The following is a 19,463-nucleotide window of genomic DNA, read 5'->3' as shown; positions in this document are numbered from 1 at the left end:
CCAAGGGTCCCTCAGCAAGTCTGCCCGTCCACCCTACCTCATCTCGCAGACGAGGGAACTGGGCCCCAGGGATGTTGAATCAGAACCCAGACTCTCAAATTTTAGGGTAGAACGGTTCACCTGGAGCAGTTAAACTTTTGACGGGTACCTGCTATAAGAAATGCCTCTTAGGTTGTCGGTAAATGTGTGACAAGCAAAATTTAAGCATGAAGTGATAACCTTACTATGTGGAACGCACTTTGGTATTTCAGTTCTATGCTGTTGAATGTCATTTAAAACAAAATGGCGGTTGCCATGACTAAAATGCTTCTCAACCTACTGATGGTTTCTAATCTGTGTTTGGGATGAGTGGAAGCCATAAGACTACATGGTTATCAGAAGCGGGGATTCCTGAATCCCCAGCTTTTTTCTGCTCAAAACCCCATGTCCCTCTTCTTCTGCTTTTTGACACCAGATGAGCAGAATAATTAGCGTAGGCTTCTAAAAGGATTTCGTTTTCCGGAGTTCTCCTCCCCATGCCAATCCCCGCCTAAAAGTGAGCAAGTGCCTCTACTCGTGATGGCCAGCAGTTTCACCAGCAAGGATCAGTGAGTCTGCATTTGGTGATGGCGTCCACCCCGCTGTCCCCACTGTCAGGCAACAACTTTCCTCCCATAAAGGCAGCTGTATCTTTGTATGCCAGTAAAGATTTTCCTCTGTGCCCTGCTGTGCTCTAAATGTCAGCAACTGAGCTAACAGGAAATTCTGTCTGCAACAGTCTTTGTTTCTGAAGTAGGGCAATGTTATGCATTGTTTCTCCATTTTTAAAGCTATTTTTTAAAAAAATAAAGCCTAAGTAGCCTACCTTCCATAAGTAAAAGAAACATAACTGTATCCTGTTTCAGAGTAACTTTAAACATTTTTGTTTCATACGCGGTAAATCTAAGGAACTCAGTAAATTCCAGCTTAACGTGTGCCAGAGAGGCTGCCTTGGCTATTTTAAGTGCACTTTGGAATTTCTGGATTCACTTATTCATTGAGCAAATAGTTACCGAGTGTCTCCCTGTGCTGGGTGCTGGCGATACAATAGCCCAGCCCTTCAGGTAGAGAGATAGGTTATCAAATGATTACACAAGGACCAAAAGCAGTTGTATAGAAAGGTTTTTGGAAGCATGTCTTTCCTGTAGGAAGAGACTTGTTTTCATTAGATGGGAAGGTTCCCTTTCATTGCTTGGGGCCCTGGTAGCTGAGTGAGCTCCTCTTTGAACAGGTATCAGACGCTGGTGCGTGGATGGTGAATTAGTTGATTCCCTTGTCCTTGCTGAACGCCCTTGTTTTCCTCAGTTGACCCTGAGTTCTGTGGGCTCCTGCTGGAAGCACGGGTTTTCTCAACCTCTGCTCTCGCTTCTGCCTTTCACAGAAAGAGCGGGATCTAGAGTTGGCTGCTCGGATCGGCCAGTCGTTGTTGAAGAAGAACAAGACACTAACCGAGAGGAATGAGCTGCTGGAGGAGCAGGTGGAACACATCAGGGAGGAGGTGAGGACCTGCCAGCAGGGGCGTCTGCAGGGGCTTGGGTGCCGCAAAAGGCGTGCCTGAGGAAGGTGATGATTTCACGGGATCCCGCTGGGGAAGGCCCTCCCCGGACATGGAGAGCTGCCTTCCTGCTGCCCCTCCTGTTCATCTGTGTCTCCTTCAGACAGTGTGGACGGGTCGCCCAGGCTGGGACCAGCCCTCACATGGTCAGTAGGCCCCCAGTGTGGACCAGCTACAGCCCGTGTCCTCCAAGAGTCTAGATCATCATGTCAGCTGAGAAAGACACTCAGAGCTGGCTGAAGGGCACACAGGCTATTCCAACAATGAGCGGAGATTCCTGAGCCGGGGTGGGCGTTGGCAGGCGGAGAAGGAACTGCAGCCATGCTGCAGAGTGAGGCAGTGACTGCCCCTTCATCAGCACAATATAATTTTGTGTTTCTAAAACAAAACCAAAAATAGCCTATTGTTTTCATGATCGAAGCCCTACTAGGTTAATGATACAAATCTTGGTCTATATCTTCAGCCCCCATCATTATGGGGGATGGGGGGCAGGGGAAGAACACTTTAGGCTTAACTTAGGGGCTGAGGTCTCAGAGGAGCGGCACTGGTTTTCTGGGAGGGATACGGTGTGGACGGATGGAGGAAGGCTGCAGAGTCGGGCGGGTTTGCTACAACCAGAAGTAGGAGCTTACAGCCAGGCCCCCCTTGCTAGTGTCTTTGCCATCATCCTAACTGGCCTTTTTTTTTTTTTTTTTTTTTTTTTTTTTTTGCGGTACGCGGGCCTCTCACTGTTGTGGCCTCTCCCGTTGCGGAGCACAGGCTCCGGACACACAGGCTCAGCAGCCATGGCTCACGGGCCCAGCCGCTCCGCGGCATGTGGGATCCTCCCGGACCGGGGCACGAACCCGTGTCCCCTGCATCGGCAGGCGGATTCTCAACCACTGTGCCACCAGGGAAGCCCCCTAACTGGCCTTTGAACAGTGAATCTGAACTGTGAGGACTTTGATTGGCTTTCCTTCTTCTCATTTCTTCTCCCTTATTTTCTATCAGAAACTTTCTTAGTCGGGGGGGGCGACGGGGATGCCCTTATTCATGTCCCTAAGACGTATTCAGACTTTTTCCCTCATTAAAGATATTCCCAGCTATTGTTGTCTGGGTTTACCAGTCATTTAATGTGATGAAACAGAGTAGCCACTCGATAAGAAAACATTTTTTTAAGGGTTTATTGTAATTTTTATTGATTTTTTTTCCCCTTCCGGTGTTACTGAGATATAATTGATGTATAGCACTGTATAAAGGCAAGTTTTAATCCTGGGCTTTCTTTAAAAGGTGATGAGGTAAGATACGGTCGTGTTCAAGGAGAAATAAAGTTGACCCCTGCTCTCCCGGCCTCCAGCATCATGACCTGAATCTCCCTTCTCCCAAGTATGGGAGAAGGTCAGCCTGGCCCCCTACTTGGCCCCTTCTGAGCAGAGGGACATGCCATCAGGAACCAGTAAATGGTCACCCGTCACCCCTCACGCGCTACTTCTCCAAGGTGCTGCCCTTGCTTGGGGCTTCCTTTCCTCACACAAAGTGCATCCTGCACTTGGGGGTGGAAGTGACTTTTTGTCCCCTTGGGAAACCTTGGAGTTTGAAAACTGTTTCCCCTGGGCACATCATTAAATGATCAGTCTAGGTGTTGAAGCCGAAGGCTTTACGCACATAAAGCTGGTTTCTCCGTGGAAGATAAAATATATTCACGGTGTTGTGTAGGAAAGTTGGGATAAACTATAGACCCCAAATCAAATTAGAAACAAGAAAGAATTAAAACGATTATAATCCTCGCTCACAGTGCTGGTTGCCTATTCATCGGTGCTGAATGGTGAAAGGGCAGGTGCAAATCTTTATGGGTCAGGTTTATTTTAAACCTGAAGTATAAATAAGTGCGACTTGCAGAGCCATCCTTGCAGAGTAGTCGGTACGGCCAGTTCCTCATGGTTGCCTCTTTTCTTCCTGTATCGGGAATGCCTATCTTGTAATCATTGAGTACAAAGCAAGGTCTGGCCAAGCTTGGCCAGAATTCCTGTGAGGGTGTAGCAGTCACAAGGTGGCGCTATGAGATTTTCCAAGCGGGAGAACAAGGGTTGCAGGGCTCGCTGCTTGTAGCTGCCCACCCGGAACTGACATCACCAGGGGTCCTGGTCCGAGATGGGATTTGGTTTTGGCAGAGGTGAATGGCCTCTTCCTCCATGTGGTAACATGGTCCGCTTCTCTGAGTGTTTTCCCAGCTGGTCATCCATTTACTTGCAAAGCCCCTCTGCTGTCTTGCTGCCCACCCCGCCCCCCGCCCCAGCCATCATTCTAGCACCTTCTAGTCCCCTCTCACCTCTTCTTTGTACCAAAGTAAAAACTACAAATTTAAACAGAGGGATTTTTGCCAAAAAGTAATTGATTGTATTTTTCTTGAATGGGATCAGACTCAACCCTTTGTTTTCCTTGAATAGCACAAAATCGGTGGCATGCCTTCACGTTGAATGAGGAATTTAAAAAATGTTGTCAGTGAGCAATAAGTGTTTAAGCACGAGTGGGGATGCTGTCGCATTTAGAGAGCGCGTGACGGGCTGTGTTTGTGCAGGTGTCACAGCTCCGGCATGAACTGTCCATGAAGGATGAGCTGCTTCAGTTCTACACCAGTGCCGCAGAGGAGAGCGAGCCGGAGTCTGTGTGCTCCACCCCGTAAGTCACCCAAGGGCCTGTCTCTAGAGGCCAGAGCACTGGCTGGCTGTGGTCCATGTGCTTGGAGTTGCCTAGACAGCATCACCTTCACTGGCAGCACAGGTCAGCTGCTCTCAGCCTTCTGTAAGCCAGACATCTCTGAGTGCCTCCGACAGATGGATTTTCCTATTCTGATGGGATTTTAGTTTTCCTCTTCCTGGGTCTTACTGCTTATTTGTCAGTTCAGATTGGTTTGGCCTGGCTGTTAAGGAGTAACAGGCTGGACTCTGCATTTGGAGGAAATACAGGGTTCTGGAGCCAGCAGTGCTGTGGTGGGTCCTTGGGGGGGTGCCTGGGGGGAGGGGCTTCTCTGTGTCAGCAGAGTCTCCTATTAGGAACATGAACTCTAGAGCCCGATGGCCTGAGTTCAGATCTTGGCTCTGTGGCTCGTGGCCAAGTTATTAACCTCTCTGTGCTTGTTTCCTCATTTGTAAAGTGGGCATAATAATAGTACTCAGTTCTTAGGGCTGTGAGCACTGAATGGGTTCATACACGTAGAGTACTTAAAATAGTTCTTGGCACATAGAAGGCATCCCAGATCGTGTAGACTTCAAATAGAGCTGGTTCCCCCGAAACCTGAGGCAAAGTGGCAGCAAAGGGTCGGGATGTGGCTCTGAAGTGTTGTAAGCCTGTGCTGTTTTCCTGGTGGTGAGGGAGCAGCCTGATGGGTCATTGTTACCCCTGCACCTTTCATGAGCTTTCCTTGAAACGGCCCTTCTTTGTGCTTCTCCATGGCTTGCCAGGTGGTCGGAGGAAATGCCTCCCTCCCTAGAAAGTGAACTTTCTCCCCCAGGTTGAAGAGGAATGAGTCATCCTCCTCCGTCCAGAATTACTTCCATCTGGATTCTCTCCAGAAGAAGCTGAAGGACCTTGAAGAGGAGAACGTTGTACTTCGATCAGAGGTGAAGTGCACTCCCTGCCCTCGTCCCCTCTGCAAGGGTGGTGGTCCCATTTTGCATGTCTGGTGAGAATAGCAGTGATTATAGCCCCGCCGTCCTCCAGGGTGATGGTCTGTGAAAGAGCCATGTGGACCTGGGGTCACAGCCACACCAAGTGCCCAGAGGGCGTGCCTCATTTATGAGCTGGGCATTGCCTTCAAAGGGCAGCACATACTGTCCGGGCTGCAGCAGACGGACTGGCGAATTATGCAGCGTGAGGCTGGGTAAGAGTGGCAAACCCTTCTCCTTCTGGGTCAGGGCCAAAGCTCCTGGAAAGTGGGGCCTTGCCGTGGTGGTCTCCATCTCGGACGTAGAAGTGACTTGGAGGCCTGGTGTGAAAGCCTCGTTTTCACTTTACTGCAGGTCAGATGTGCCCTAATAGTACCCGAGAACTTGGAGACATATTTCTTAGACAGTTAACTTAAAAAGGTTGAACTGAGTGAGGCAGCTTGGAAACCCGTGCTTTTGAGTGTTTCTGATTGGCTAGTCACTGTGGTGGGTACTTTGCCTGCATTCTTTTTTTTCTTTTTTTTTAATAAATTTATTTATTTATTTATTTTTGGCTGTGTTGGGTCTTCGTTTCTGTGCGAGGGCTTTCTCTAGTTGCGGCGAGCGGGGGCCACTCTTCATCGCGGTGCGCAGGCCTCTCACTGTCGTGGCCTTCTCTTGTTGCAGAGCACAGGCTCCAGTCGCGCAGGCTCAGTAGCTGTGGCGCACGGGCTTAGTTGCTCTGTGGCACGTGGGATCTTCCCAGACCAGGGCTCGAACCCATGTCCCCTGCATTGGCAGGCAGATTCTCAACCACTGCGCCACCAGGGAAGCCCTGCATTCTTTTTTTTAAAAAATCTTCACAACAAGGCTGGAAGCCGGTTACTCTGATTCTCATTTACAGTAGGGAAAACCGGGACCCAGGCTACTAAGTGTTTTGATTGCCGAAGATCTTGCAAATTAGTGAGCAACAGAGCCAGGGTTTGTAAGTCTCTGTGGCTCCAAACCCCACATTATTTCCCTTCACCCACTACCCCATGCAGAAATACAGATGCATGCAAATTTAGTACTTTTTGTTTAATTATCTGTGAGTTTATGCTCTCTAGCCAGAGGTATGGTACAGCCCTATTGATCAGGCCCTTGTCTGTCAAGTTTGGGCTGCATGTTCACCTAAGCTGGCCCAGGGCTCCCCAAAGTCCCTCCAGTAGGGCAGACCACCTGTCACCTCGAACTTGCCTCACATGTTGGGAAGAGCCTCATGTCTGGGCTTAACAGGATGCTCTTCTGCCTGAGGAAAGGGTCATTCGTGTCTCTTAGCCATCAACTCTTCCAGCCTCTCGTTTACTGATGGGAGACATAAGCCCAGTGCGACCAAGCTTTCTCTGCCAGGCAGTGGCTGAGCCACGACTACAGTCCAGTTTTCCCCATTCTGAGTTCCAGCATCTGCCCCAAGTAAATGCTCTAGCCCCAGGCACACAGCAATTTGTCCCTGTGTCGGAGTCTTCCCCTAAAGCAAGCGGAGGGAATCTGATCCCAGCCACAGAGTCCGGCTCCTGCATCTGGCTTTCAGGACTGTGGCGTCTCTGGGGCCAGGACCTGAGGGCTCAGAGATACCTCTCTAACTGGGGCATTTTCTTGGGGCCTTCAATGTCTTATCTTCCCACCTTTTCAGCCAGGAGCAAAGCCATCCAGAGTCCGAGGGGTAGCTCTTGGGTCTCTGAACTTTAATGCTTTCATATTCTACCCTGTTTTTACTCAGCTGAATACAACAGGTCTAACTCCCACTCAGAGACTCAGAGGATGGTGCCCGGCACGTAGTAGGTGTGCTAAGTGTTAGCCATTCTTGTGGTGGTGATTATCCTTAGAATGTCCACGGTAGGCAGGGCTGTGTCTTAGCCACTGTTTGGGTCACAAGGGGGTCCATGACTGTGAGCCAGGGCAGACACACGTGAATAGACAGGCCGACCTATAGAGGGGGCGCTCACAAGAGTTTTAGCAGCTGCTTCGTGTGGTGCCCTCTAGTGGTTGGGATTGACTTTCTATATCTGAGGGCTCAGTGGGTCACAGCTGGGGAGATGCTGAAGGGCAGCTTTCCAGACCCGGGTTAGCCCTTGCTGCATCCCCTAGGCTGTCCAGGTGCGACTGTGGGATCTCTGACCTGAGCCTTGTCCACAGGCCTGCCAGCTGAAGACGGAGACCATTACCTATGAAGAAAAGGAGCAGCAGCTGGTCAACGACTGCGTGAAGGAGCTGAGTATGGCCTGCCCCCCGCCCCTCCTGTCCCCCGCTTTTACTTTCCCCACCTGCCATCATTAAGACCAGACGGATTTGCATCCCCTGATAGAGTGTGGTCTTCCTGCCAGCCTGGGCTCAGTAGCATTTTTTCTGAAAACCAGAGGCCTCCCCTCATCTTGTGTGGCTCCCCTCACCCTCGTGTATGAGACAGCGGGTGCGGTGTTGTCAGCCATACATTCCCAGTCTCTCGCAATTAATTAAAATTAATTTTAATTTTGGCTTTCTGCTGGAATATTGGTTATCGAATGTCTGAGTTAGGTCCAGCATCGGAGTCCTGAGCTGAAGATGTGGAAGAACAGCCTTATAGTATCAGTAATTTGATGTGTAAACGTTGAGGCCAGAGTTCTCAGCTTTGCAAATACGATGTGCTTCCCCCCCACCCTCTCCATTATAAGTTTACACGTTAAGACAAACGGGCAACACAGTATTCTGAGTGTCCGCAAAACACTAAGTCAATGAAACGCACCCTATGTTTAAATCTAGTCAAATGAGTTACGGCTCTGAATATGGGTTGAAAACGCCCAGGGGAATTGTGTTGTGCATGGCGATAGTTCCTTTCTAGAACAGAGTGCAGCAGGGGTTCCTGTTACCGATGGGGGTGTGTTCCTGTGTGGAACGTGCAGAATTGGCCAGAGGCGCCTTCTGTTTGCTATAGCATCTCTGGGCTGACTGCGAAAGCCTGCCCGATTTTCTCTGGGGAGGTGGCTCTGGGCAGTGGGGTGAGGACCCACACAGAGCCTGCGAGCCACAGCCGGTGGGCCGGTTCCTCCTCACCACAGACCGAGCCCATATAGGAAGATGGGGACTCTCCCTCCAAGCCATCTTCACGTGCCCTCTCCACTACTCCCCCCTGTCTTGTAATAAAGATGTTGTTTTCTTGGGCAAACCACAAAGAAACCATTCTCTCTGGCTCTTGCGACTGTCGTTTCTTGGTCAAAGGGGACGCCAACGTGCAGATTGCCAGTATCTCGGAGGAACTGGCCAAGAAGACGGAAGACGCTGCCCGCCAGCAGGAGGAGATCACACACCTGCTCTCTCAAATAGTTGATTTGCAGAAGAAGGCAAAAGCTGTAAGGCTTCTGTTTCTCTGGCCGATGCAAAACTAGCTGTTCTGAGATCGAGAAGGGGCATTTACCCCGAAGACAGTGCCCTTTAGATTCTTATTTTAGGAATTTGTGCCGTCCCTTTAGAGCTTTTGCTAAAGCTTAGCGGATTCAATAGCATAAAATTTGTTGCCCTGAATTGGCAAGGGGATCACATTTATCACCACTTACCTCTGAAGAAAAATCTGCAAATGAATAGAACTCATTAGGAAAGGTAAAGGGGCTGTAAACAGAGAGTTTGGGAATTCAAAGTCTGAATGATCCCGTTTGGTATTTGTCCTTAGGGCACCTGTATATTCTGTGGTAGAACCTTGTCCCCTTTAGGTTTAAGATGAAGCAGCGGAAAAACAATTAAGTTTCCCCACGTCAGGCCTTTGCTAGAAGCCTGAGGTGAAATGCTTCCAGAGAGAGGCTGTGACTATGGAGGGGAGGGGTAAGCGATAGGGAATGAACACGGACACAGGAAGTACGCTGCCTTCCAAACTATATAAAAGACAAAATTTTACTCCAGTATAAGATAAAATCTCCCTGTGGACGTGTGATAGGATCATAACGGATCAGGGAATAAGAGGGGAAAAGTTAGACTTTTCTACATGTCTTAAAAGAGAAGCTGATTTCCCTTTGCCACGTTCTAGTGTGCAGTGGAAAATGAAGAACTTGTCCAACACCTGGGGGCCGCCAAGGATGCCCAGCGGCAGCTCACGGCCGAGGTGAGTGGCTCTCCCTCGTTTCATCAGGGCCCCGGTCCCAGCTGGGGTACGTCAACCTCCCTCCAACAGGCTGTGTGGGTCCCGTCCATCTTAACAACCATTCTGATTTTGAATTGAATGTCATTCTTACTCCTAAGGCAGCTCCCAGTTGAGCTGACGTTGGTCGTGAGCACCTGGGAGGGCTGGGCTGTACACCAGCCTGGAGCCCGGCGCTCACGGGCCCCCGACAAACGTTCCAATAAGGGAAAGGACACAGAGCACGCCATGTCAGAGGAGCCCCGTTCAAAGACGGGGCAGGAAACGAGGGAGTGATGATTCGCCCTCTCGTTTGTTTTCTCTCAGTTGCTCGTTAGTGTTTTAGGAGATTTCCGAGTCTGCAAGTAAAAGAAAAACTGTGCCTTGAGGACTCTTTGGCCTCAGGACACAGGGCAGCTGGTCCCGTGGAGGGCGGGAGCCTCTGGTAGTGATCCTGGTGGGTGGGTGGGCAGTACCAGGTCTCACATCCCAGCCCTCTGCTCTTTCCTGGTGTCCCGCAGCTGCGCGAGCTGGAGGACAAGTACGCCGAGTGCATGGAGATGCTCCACGAGGCCCAGGAAGAGCTCAAGAACCTCCGGAACAAGACCATGCCCAACACCACGTCCAGGCGCTACCACTCGCTGGGCCTGTTTCCCATGGTGAGTGCCCGCCTGCTGCCTGACCCCCACTTCCCACCCTCAGGCCAGCGGGTGCTCCTGGGAGGAGGGCGGGTCTGGAGCTGAGCCTCTGCAGGTGGCTTCCCCTTTTGCAGCTTGGATCTGGATCCGAGGTGAGGGCTCGCGAGCCCAGCCCGTGGCTTCTTAACCACGTGAGACGAATTGGTCCTTTATTTTCCGTCCCTCTGAATCTGTCTTTTCTACTCCTGCCCTTGGAAGATAAATTTAGTAGGAACTAGGTTTAGTAGGCACCTCAGGTATTGGGAAGGCAGTCTACATTATTTCCCACCCCCCCCCAGCTTTTTAGCGTATGTGCTATTTTGGGCTCACAAGCGCATTCGAGAATTCTTAAATTGCCTTAAGCTTCTGCTGGTTCTTTGTATGCTTATTAACCGTTCTGGTGGCTTTTGGCATCTGTGATCTGAAAAAAGATTTCCCTCTATGCTGGGTGTGACGTTTTTATATTTTTCGTCTTAGTTCGCCACAATCCTATTTCTTTCACCCTGGCCTGATCTGTTTCGTGTTTAAGCTTTAGGGGAATGTGGTTGAGAAGGGGGCTTTCCAGGAGGCTGACCTCTCCCTATGGGCAGCACAGGGTGGTGCCCCTCTGCTGGTCATTTCCCAGTAGTATTTGGGGAACTTTCTCATTTTATCTTCTTCTGTCAGACTAGGGCCCCTTGAAGGTGGGGACCATGTCTTATTTGCTCTTTCCTCCTTCCCTCTCTTTAATACTCTGCACCTAGCACAGTGCTTGGTATATTGTAGGTATTAGATCTGGATGACTGGATCAACAGACTGAAAAGCAAACCACCAAGAACTTTTCAGGCTCTATTTCCATGCTTTGATGAGATACCAGTTCTCTCTGAGGAGAGAACTTTTGAGAGAAACTCCCCTAAGTGAACTAGGAGTGGAGGGCTGTATAAATGTTTGTGAAAGTTGGTCCCTTTCAAATTGACCTTTACTTAGGGCTCTTTTTTCTTCACAGATTCCCCCTCCCCATTGCAGACACTGTCACCCAACCCCTTGCTGTCTGAACCACTTTTTCTAAATCATGATCTCCTTTTCTTCTTTGATTTCGTATATAAAGTCAGGCGCTCTCTCTCCACCTGATTGAAATCTAAGGGAAACCAAAAAGAAAGACACAACGTAAATAAGTCAGCTTTCCAAGAAGCAGATTGGTGATCCAGTGATTCCAAGAATCCCAGTGAAGGCAGCATAGGACAATATATCCCCTGAATCCCCATCTAGAGCTGCCTATGCTCGGCTCACAGACAGGCCCGTGTAGCTTTGTACACTCCCTGCCTCACTTTCCCTCCTTCCCGGTTTCACATCTCCTGGGGCTGTCTTGTTTCTTGCATGCCTGGGGTTCACTCTCCTGTGTTCCTGCTCTCAAGGACAGACCTGCACTTTAAAGCTAAACCAGGATGTAAGAACAGTTGAATTGAAAGTCTGCACTTGGGTTTCTTCTGGAGAGATTGATTCTCAGTGTTTATTATTTGCTGAGGTGGACCTTTTGTTTGCCCTTTTTCTGCTGTTGGCAGAGCTCAGTTTTTGAAGACGGCTATTTTTAAAGTGCATTATGCATGAAAGGTATTTAAGGCAATCTAAAGCTTGCATCATGCCTGTGTCTCTGGAGCAGAACACCCGGCTCTGCCTCTCTTGCTCCCAGCCCTTCTAACGGCTGAATAAAACAGTGAGTAGCAGGTTTTGCTCAAGTATGTTCCCAGTTCTCTTGCGTTATGGCCAAGAGTTCTTAATCTGGGATCTACAGACAGGATTCAGTGGGCCCTTGAACTTCGAGGGAGGATGATATCTTATATGTTCATTAATCCCTAACTGTATTTGGTGTTTCCTTCCTTCATGAAGGTAGGTAACAAACCACAGCGATATTAGCATCCCTGTGACTTTGTCATCCATCGAAATCACAGCTCTTCTCATAGCACATGTCAGTGGCCACAGATGTCCCAAGACACCACCTGTGCTAATCTCCGCTTCAGTCATTACCAGTCCTGAAACCCGATCCTGTGTGTTACTCTATCATACTTGCAGTTATTAATATTTTAGTAATTAACTCAGTATATCTGGCTTCCTCTTTAATCCTAATTATTTTATTCATTTAAGAACATTATTCTGAGAAGGGATCCACGCTCATCTCCAGATGGCCCAGAGGGGATCATGGCCACAAATGTCACAGACCTTGCTTGTGACTTTCCTTCAGAACAGCAGTGTCATTAGTAGTTTGGTATCTTGTTTCTCTTAAGTGGTATGAAGGTCCTTCCCTTGTGCAGAACTTGGAATGTAAACAGTATTAAGAAAAATAAACTAGTTTAAAAATTACAAATTCCAGACGGGAGCATCCCCAGTGGACTGGGGGGCCCTGGAGGTGGAAACCCTGGAAGAGGCCCCATGCGTTAGTCAGCTGGGAAGCCACTGGCCACAAGTGACTATGTAAATTTAAATCACTTAAAATTAGTGCAGTTAAGAATTCAGTTCCGGGCTTCCCTGGTGGCACAGTGGTTGAGAGTCCGCCTGCCGATGCAGGGGACACGGGTTCGTGCCCCGGTCCGGGAAGATCCCACATGCCGCGGAGCGGCTGGGCCCATGAGCCATGGTTGCCGAGCCTGCGCGTCCGGAGCCTGTGCTCCGCAACAGGAGAGGCCACAACAGTGAGAGGCCCGCGTACCGCAAAAAAAAAAGAACTCCGTTCCTCAGTCACACTGGTCACATTTCAAGCGCTCAGTAGCCACCTGTGGCCAGTGTCTCCCATACTGGATGGTGCAGAAAGAGAACATTCCCGTCACCGCAGGAAGTTCTGTTGTTCGGCACGAATTTAGCCCTTCTCTTCAGGTTCTCCTAGGTGGTGTCCTCCTCTGAGGCCTCAGCAGGTGCTTTTCTGCACACCCTGGTCCTGTCGGCATCCACCTGCCTGAGCATGAGGGATGGTTTGTCAGGCTCCGCTTCGCCCAGTGAGGCCTGGTGGGCGGTTCAGGGAGAGGGGTACTCAGCAGCCCCCTCCGTTGCTGAGTCTGAGTTTGGGGCTTGGCCCATCCAGGAGGTGAGAAGTCCTCAATGACTGGTCTTCCCCAGACCCACAAATTCACAACCTGGCTAGAGAAAGACGCAAGTGGAGTGTTCAGAGAACTGGCAAGGTCTTCATGTGTTTGCTGTCTCCTTGGGGAGGAGAGGAAGGATTCCTGGCAGAAGTGAGATGTGAGCCGGTTGTTAAAGGTGGGTGGCCGCTGATGGTTGGCGGGCACGGGAGCTTTCCCTGCCGGAGGCCGGGGATCACAAGAGCAGAGCCCAAATGACAGCACCTATCACTCAGGTCCTCCCCCGCAAGCTCTCTGCCTCTTCTTGTGGTCACCGCCACAGCTCCATGGTTTAGCCCAGGGAACATAGGGTTCATAGAAGCCAAGGGGCTATCAGACCCTCAGTTCATAGAAGCCAAGGGGCTTTACACTCAGCTCCATGGGGGTCGCTCAGCCCGGCATTCTGCCCGTGGCAGATGCTATCACCCTGTGTTCCGAGGCCTCGGTTTATGCTGTGTCCAGGCTGTCTTCGCGCCTCTTCTAAAGACAGAGCACTTGAATTGCTGCTCACTCACTGTGTGTCTCCCGGCTTTTCCCAGGACTCCTTGGCGGCGGAGATCGAGGGAACCATGCGCAAGGAGCTGCAGCTGGAAGAGCCCGAGTCACCAGACATCGCGTACGGCCTTGGTTCTCAGCTCCCAGGGACTGTGGGGTGGGCCTCAGATGGCAGCAGTGATCGCTGTGATCCTTCCGCAGACAGTCTAGACTAAGGGAAATTAGAGAATGCTGCTGACAGCCCCCGTCCTCCTCTGGTTGGGTTTTAAATATATATTATGAACTTGCAGAAAGTTAGGGAAGGACGGATGTATTTCCCATCTCTCTTCACACAGGCTCCATCTTGACACCACCGCTCATTTTTATCTTTCTTTTCAGTGGAAAATGTTACTTAAAAAAATTCTGACGTCTGTCAGGAAAAGAAAAATAAGATGCAATCTGAGATACAGAGGGCTCTTTGGGGGATGGGGTGTGAGCAAGGCTTCCGTTTCCTTTCTGCATACATACCGGCCTGTGCCATCTCTCTTCCTAACTTAAGACCTTGCACTTGGCCTGCTCAGAGGTGTAAGGAACCTGTGGATCTGATTTCATCAAGTTTTCTCTGTACCCAAATCCCATAGACAGAACTTAAACGGGATCCTGGAAGTGACCAGTCCCTAAGCCTTGGTGCATATGTGAAACCCTTTGCAGCCCAGAAAGAAGCAGCCACTATAGAAACATTCCTACCTTTTTCTCCTTAAAAGAGAACAAATGAGCATCAAAGTGTGGTTCTGCTCTTAGAAATGGCAGTTTCCAGGAAATAAAAAAAGACTAATTTGGTGTTTATCATCTCATTATAGAAGTTTTTAAGACTAACTTTAAGTCTTTTTTTTTTAATATGAATGGTCAACAAAGACTCATTCTGCAAAAATTTATTGAGCCCTGTTATGTGTTGAGCAGTGAACACTGCCCTCCTGGAATTTGCTTTCTAGAGACTATCATGAGAGAAGAAAACTAGGTGGGAGACAAAAGTTACCATTAAATATATTTGTAGGGGCTTCCCCGGTGGCGCAGTGGTTGAGAGTCCGCGTGCCGATGCAGGGTACACGGGTTCGTGCCCCAGTCTGGGAAGATCCCACGTGCCGCAGAGCGGCTGGGCCTGTGAGTCATGGCCACTGAGCCTGCGCGTCCGGAGCCTGTGCTCCGGTAGGAAGCAGTATCAACTTTAGGACACAACCACGTAGCGGAGCCCTGAATTCTGTGGGTATTGAGTCTCTTGAATTCCAACCAACACCCTAAGAAACACGTGAAAGGCACAGGGTGTCGGGTTGCTTGGGGGTCACGGTGGGCCAGCTGCCTGTTGGCTTCCCAGTGGATAGTGTTTGGAGGGTTGAACTCCAGGGTCATTCCTGCGTTTGCTTAGTCATGGACGATGTTGTGCATTCTCCCCAGTCACCAGAAGCGAGTCTTTGAGACCGTAAGAAACATCAACCAGGTCGTCAAGCAGAGGTCTCTGACCCCGTCCCCCATGAACATCCCTGGCTCCAACCAGTCCTCAGCCATGAACTCCCTCCTGTCCAGCTGTGTCAGCACCCCCCGGTCCAGCTTCTACGGCAGCGACGTCAGCAATGTCGTCCTTGACAACAAGACCAACAGCATCATCCTGGAAGCAGAGTCAGCAGACCTGGGGTGAGCCAGCCAGGGTCTTTTATCTTTCTGCTTTGGGGACAGGTAGGGGGGATTGAACACAGGTTCGGTAATCAGAAGAAGGGGGGCTGATAAGAGTCGCCTGAAAAGTGTAGACCTTTCAGTTCTCAAATCTGTGATCCAACCGGCTGAGCTTATGCTTATCTTGATGCTGCCGTGTTAACCAGTTTAAAGAGTTATAACAGGATGCACCGGAAGTCGGCTTTCCTGTAAAATGTTGGAGGAGAGGAGAAATGACAATTTTTTTCTGTTAACCTTTATCTGTTAGGCTACAGACCAGACATTCGTTTCATGAACCCCTTTGTAGCTTGGATTCTGAAAGGCTGAGGAGGACTCAGGCTGGGTCTTGTGAGCAGAATCTGGTTCGCTTCAGGAGGTGGGGTGCAGGGTGTCTGCTGGGATGGGTCCTCTTCAGTGGTGGTCTGTCCCTCTCATCCTGAAGTTCTGCAGGACCCCAGCACCACCGCCATTTCATTGTCCATCCTTTTCCTGTGACTTCACAAAATTGGCTTTTCTGACTGATGGGTTAGACAGTTGGAAACTGCTCTATCAGAACTTTGGGTTTTTCTGGACTTTATCATTTTTCTTATTGAAGTATAGTTGCTGTACAATATTATGTCAGTTACAGGTAGGTGTACAACATAGTGATTCACAATTTTTAAAGGTTATAGCCCACTTAGAGTTATTGTAAAATATTGGTTATCAGCCTGAAGAAGTTTTCTTCCTAAGGCATCATGAGGGAGATGTTTTGTAGGGGTTGGATTTTATGTAGTGTGTGCAAATTTGCGATGCACCTTAGTGCTCCCTCCTCACCTCCCTGAGGAAGAAAACAACCAACAGAGGGAATTGTTATTCTGGACAGGCATTTGTTTCCCCGTTTTAGCCTAAATTTCAACTGCCTTGGTTTCCTTAAAAGATCCAGCTGCCACCTGGAAACTAGCAGTAAGGCCGTTGTTGTCTAGCGCCCCCTGCTGGGTGCTCCGCGCTCATCCCCCCCCCCCCCCCCCGTTTCCCCTCCTTCCAGAAACGAGGAGCGGAGCAAGAAGCCGGGCACGCCGGGCACCCCGGGCTCCCACGACCTGGAGACGGCGCTGCGGCGGCTGTCCCTCCGCCGGGAGAACTACCTCTCGGAGAGGAGGTTCTTCGAGGAGGAGCAGGAGCGGAAGCTCAGGGAGCTGGCGGAGAAGGGCGAGCTGCTCAGCGGCTCCCTGACGCCCACCGAGAGCATCATGTCCCTGGGCACGCACTCGCGCTTCTCGGAGTTCACCGGCTTCTCTGGCATGTCGTTCAGCAGCCGCTCCTACCTGCCCGAGAAGCTGCAGATCGTCAAGCCGCTGGAAGGTGATCACAAGGGGCCTCGGCCCCTCTCTGCCCTCCTCAGCGACTCTCTGTGGTCCCTGATCCACCACCGGAAAGCTGGCAACCTCTGTAACGCCTACTCCTTTTTCTTCCGAGATAGCCACCCGCGCTGCTGGTTTGAGTTCCTCTAAGTGCCCAGGCCTCCACCTCTCCCGGTGCAGGTTTGGAAATGCACACACAGGCAGCCCAGACTAACCTCCAACACAGCCAAAGAAAAGAAAACGTGTTGGCGCCGGTTTTCCTAGTTCTCTTTCTCTTGCATTTAGGACCTTAGAAGTACAAATCTTTTGGGGAGGCAGAGGCGCTCCTAACATCCTCAGAGGTTAATCAGGACATGCCTGGAGGTGTGAGAAGTGTAGCCAATTGATGCTTTGACTTCTCAAAAAATTTGGTGTCAGGGAGGGGGTGTGCAAAGCAAACGCTGTAAGTTGTTTTTTTCAATAACCAGGTGAACGCGGTTTGCTATTTGTTGACTCACATGTTCCGCTTTGGTCTTCAAATAAAGAGGGTGTGGCTTTCCGCAGATGCAGTGTTCTGAGCAAGGCTTGTAGACCTCCACAATTTGGGGGCCGGGAAGGGGGTGGCTGTGGGGGCGAGTGAGTCCTGTCCCTCTTTAAGCCTACCTTTTCCAGGGGCAATTCACTTTCTAGTGTCATGGACACCCTAGATGATTAACCCCATGGAAAAACTCCCCTTTTTTCCTTCTTTTTGCTTTAGGCATTATAACATGTGTTCCCCTTACCTACCGCTACCCTGCTGAGAGCCACTAAGTGCTTGTAATTTTCTTTTTTTTTCTTCTTTAGTTTGGAAACCCAAGAGAGTTTGAGAAGGTATTTCAGAATTCTACTATGTATCTAACGCAAAGCCAAATCAGAATTTCTGTAAGGCAGAATTTCTCACCTTTTTTTTTATTACCCTCTTTAAGAAGCCATTTTAGACATGAATTCCCAATCCCTCCCCCCCAGAAAAGTTAATGCCATAGATATATGTGTTATATGTGTATCTGTGCCTAAAGAGAGTACAGTTATTCACCCCAGAAGACCCAGTTTTCAGCCCTGGGGGGCAGTATCACCCCTGTTAGGATGCATGCCGTAAGACGAGGTTGTACTTGTAAAAGACCCAAGAAATGCTGGATGCCATAATTCTCCAAAGGAAGGAAGAGGGTGGGCGAACACTCTTTTTTCATAATTACTTTTTAATTGTATAATTTAGGTCCTTCTTAGATTTCAGAAGAGGGATGGCTCATCCTTTTTTTAACTGTTTATTCAGTTGTAAGCTTGGTGATTGTTTTCTGATCCATAATTATGTCTGTTTTTCTTTCAATAAAATCTTCCATTTCTGCAATTTTACTTTTTGCCTTTCTTTTCTTTTTTCTCCTTTGTCTCTCAGAGGTCATTGGAATTTATCATCTCTATCTTGTCTGCTTTCTATATTTTACTTTGTGTTTCATTAGATCATCTAAGGATATGTTTTTGGATTCATTTTCCAAGTATTTTGTAGGAAGAGATTTTTTTTAAAGTTATTTTGACCAGTTCATCCTTTTCTCTTTTAATCTTGTGACGTAGATAGCAGGAGTTTTGTGATAAATTAATAGAATAAGAGGAAATCCCATTAGATTTGCAAGATAAATTTCAACTCTAGTACCCTGCTCACCAGGAACCCATATCACTACCATTAAAAAGTCATGTCTTATCACTATGGGCTGTAAGGTATCCTCATGATAGAGATCTGTCCCTCTGGCTCCATTTTGTAGTGCTCTGACTTATTAGTTGTTTAAAATACAACCAATATTTTTTTTCTTCCTCTCCTCTACAATTACTTCTGTGTTACCATGTTTAATTTGATATGGTGAAGTGCTGACATGGAAGTCTGCCTGATGCTGGGTTCATTACAGCTCTAACTGTGGTGTTGGATAAGTTACTTTACCTTTTTGAGTCCTGTTTCCCTTATTGTGAAATAGGGCTCACATCTGCCACACAAGATTGTGTCAAGGAATAAATGTGATGTGTTTTTATCATGCTCAGCATCTGATAGGTGCTTATTAACTTGTAGGCTCCTTGAACTTGCCCCTATTCCAGTAATTCAGATATAAGGGCTAGCCTTACCAGTGTTGAGACCTGGACCAGTGTTTTGCTGGGGCCAGTGTTCTTACATCCTTTTCCACTGCCACCAAGAAGCTGATAGGATTCCCATGCTCTCCAGTGGCCCAGGTAAATGTACCTGTGGTGAGGCCCCTGGAGAATGTTGGCTGGGATCATAGCAGATAGCCAATCTGTGTCGTCCATCTGTGTCTCCCTTACCTATTTAATTAATCTTGCTATCTGCTCATTGGTGTCAGCCAAAATAACTGGGCTAGGTGTTTAAGAATGCTAGCACTCTTGTCTCTTCATCTTATCTTACACGTTTTAAGCAGGTAAAGGACAAACAAAATATTCAAACTAGAAAGAGATATATCGGCATTAAAAGGATGAATCAGGCAGTATTTTCCCCTCTATTTTGCTCTTCCTTTCTGATTGATTATAACCAGATAGTATTTCCAAATATAAACAAGTTAATATGTAATTAGGGAAAAGCATACACTTCCAAGCTGTACATTATCCAGCAGGTTTAGTTCTAACTTTTAAGCCCTAGGTGCTCTGCTGACATACATGGATTTAGTTTTCTTCTCCTTTGGTGACATGAAAACCTTTTAGTTAGAACAGTGGGGTGTGGAAAGAAAGCAAACAGAAGGAAAGGGGCAGTGACCGTAATTACGTTTCTGCGCTGTCCACGCCCTGCTCCATAGACCATCCTGGTGCCAACTAGGAACATGAAGGTTCCCCTCTTTGCCTGCCTGAC

The 19,463-nt window shown here is 48.9% G+C and overlaps 1 protein-coding gene across 10 annotated transcripts in view; it reads left to right on the top strand.

Moving 5' to 3' along the window:
- The window catches only part of TRAK1 (trafficking kinesin protein 1), a 101,299-nt gene that overhangs the window by 62,356 nt on the left and 19,480 nt on the right, over nucleotides 1-19,463 (top strand). For all 10 annotated transcript variants that reach the window (XR_009520861.1, XM_060022277.1, XM_060022276.1 and 7 more), the window contains 10 exons: nucleotides 1,400-1,516; nucleotides 4,131-4,231; nucleotides 5,064-5,172; nucleotides 7,372-7,450; nucleotides 8,431-8,561; nucleotides 9,230-9,304; nucleotides 9,841-9,978; nucleotides 13,625-13,701; nucleotides 15,012-15,248; nucleotides 16,291-16,607. Coding sequence is in view for 9 of the 10 variants with exons in the window: in XM_060022277.1 (XP_059878260.1) it covers nucleotides 1,400-1,516; nucleotides 4,131-4,231; nucleotides 5,064-5,172; nucleotides 7,372-7,450; nucleotides 8,431-8,561; nucleotides 9,230-9,304; nucleotides 9,841-9,978; nucleotides 13,625-13,701; nucleotides 15,012-15,248; nucleotides 16,291-16,607 (1,381 nt within the window). In the remaining variant the exon portion in view is untranslated. The remainder of the gene's footprint in view (nucleotides 1-1,399; nucleotides 1,517-4,130; nucleotides 4,232-5,063; nucleotides 5,173-7,371; nucleotides 7,451-8,430; nucleotides 8,562-9,229; nucleotides 9,305-9,840; nucleotides 9,979-13,624; nucleotides 13,702-15,011; nucleotides 15,249-16,290; nucleotides 16,608-19,463) is intronic.

This window comes from Delphinus delphis, chromosome 10 (assembly GCF_949987515.2).
Source record: "Delphinus delphis chromosome 10, mDelDel1.2, whole genome shotgun sequence".
In the NCBI taxonomy this organism is placed as follows: Eukaryota; Metazoa; Chordata; class Mammalia; order Artiodactyla; family Delphinidae; genus Delphinus; species Delphinus delphis.
Note: the sequence above shows the minus strand (reverse complement) of the source record. Positions and strands in the feature narration are given on the sequence as shown.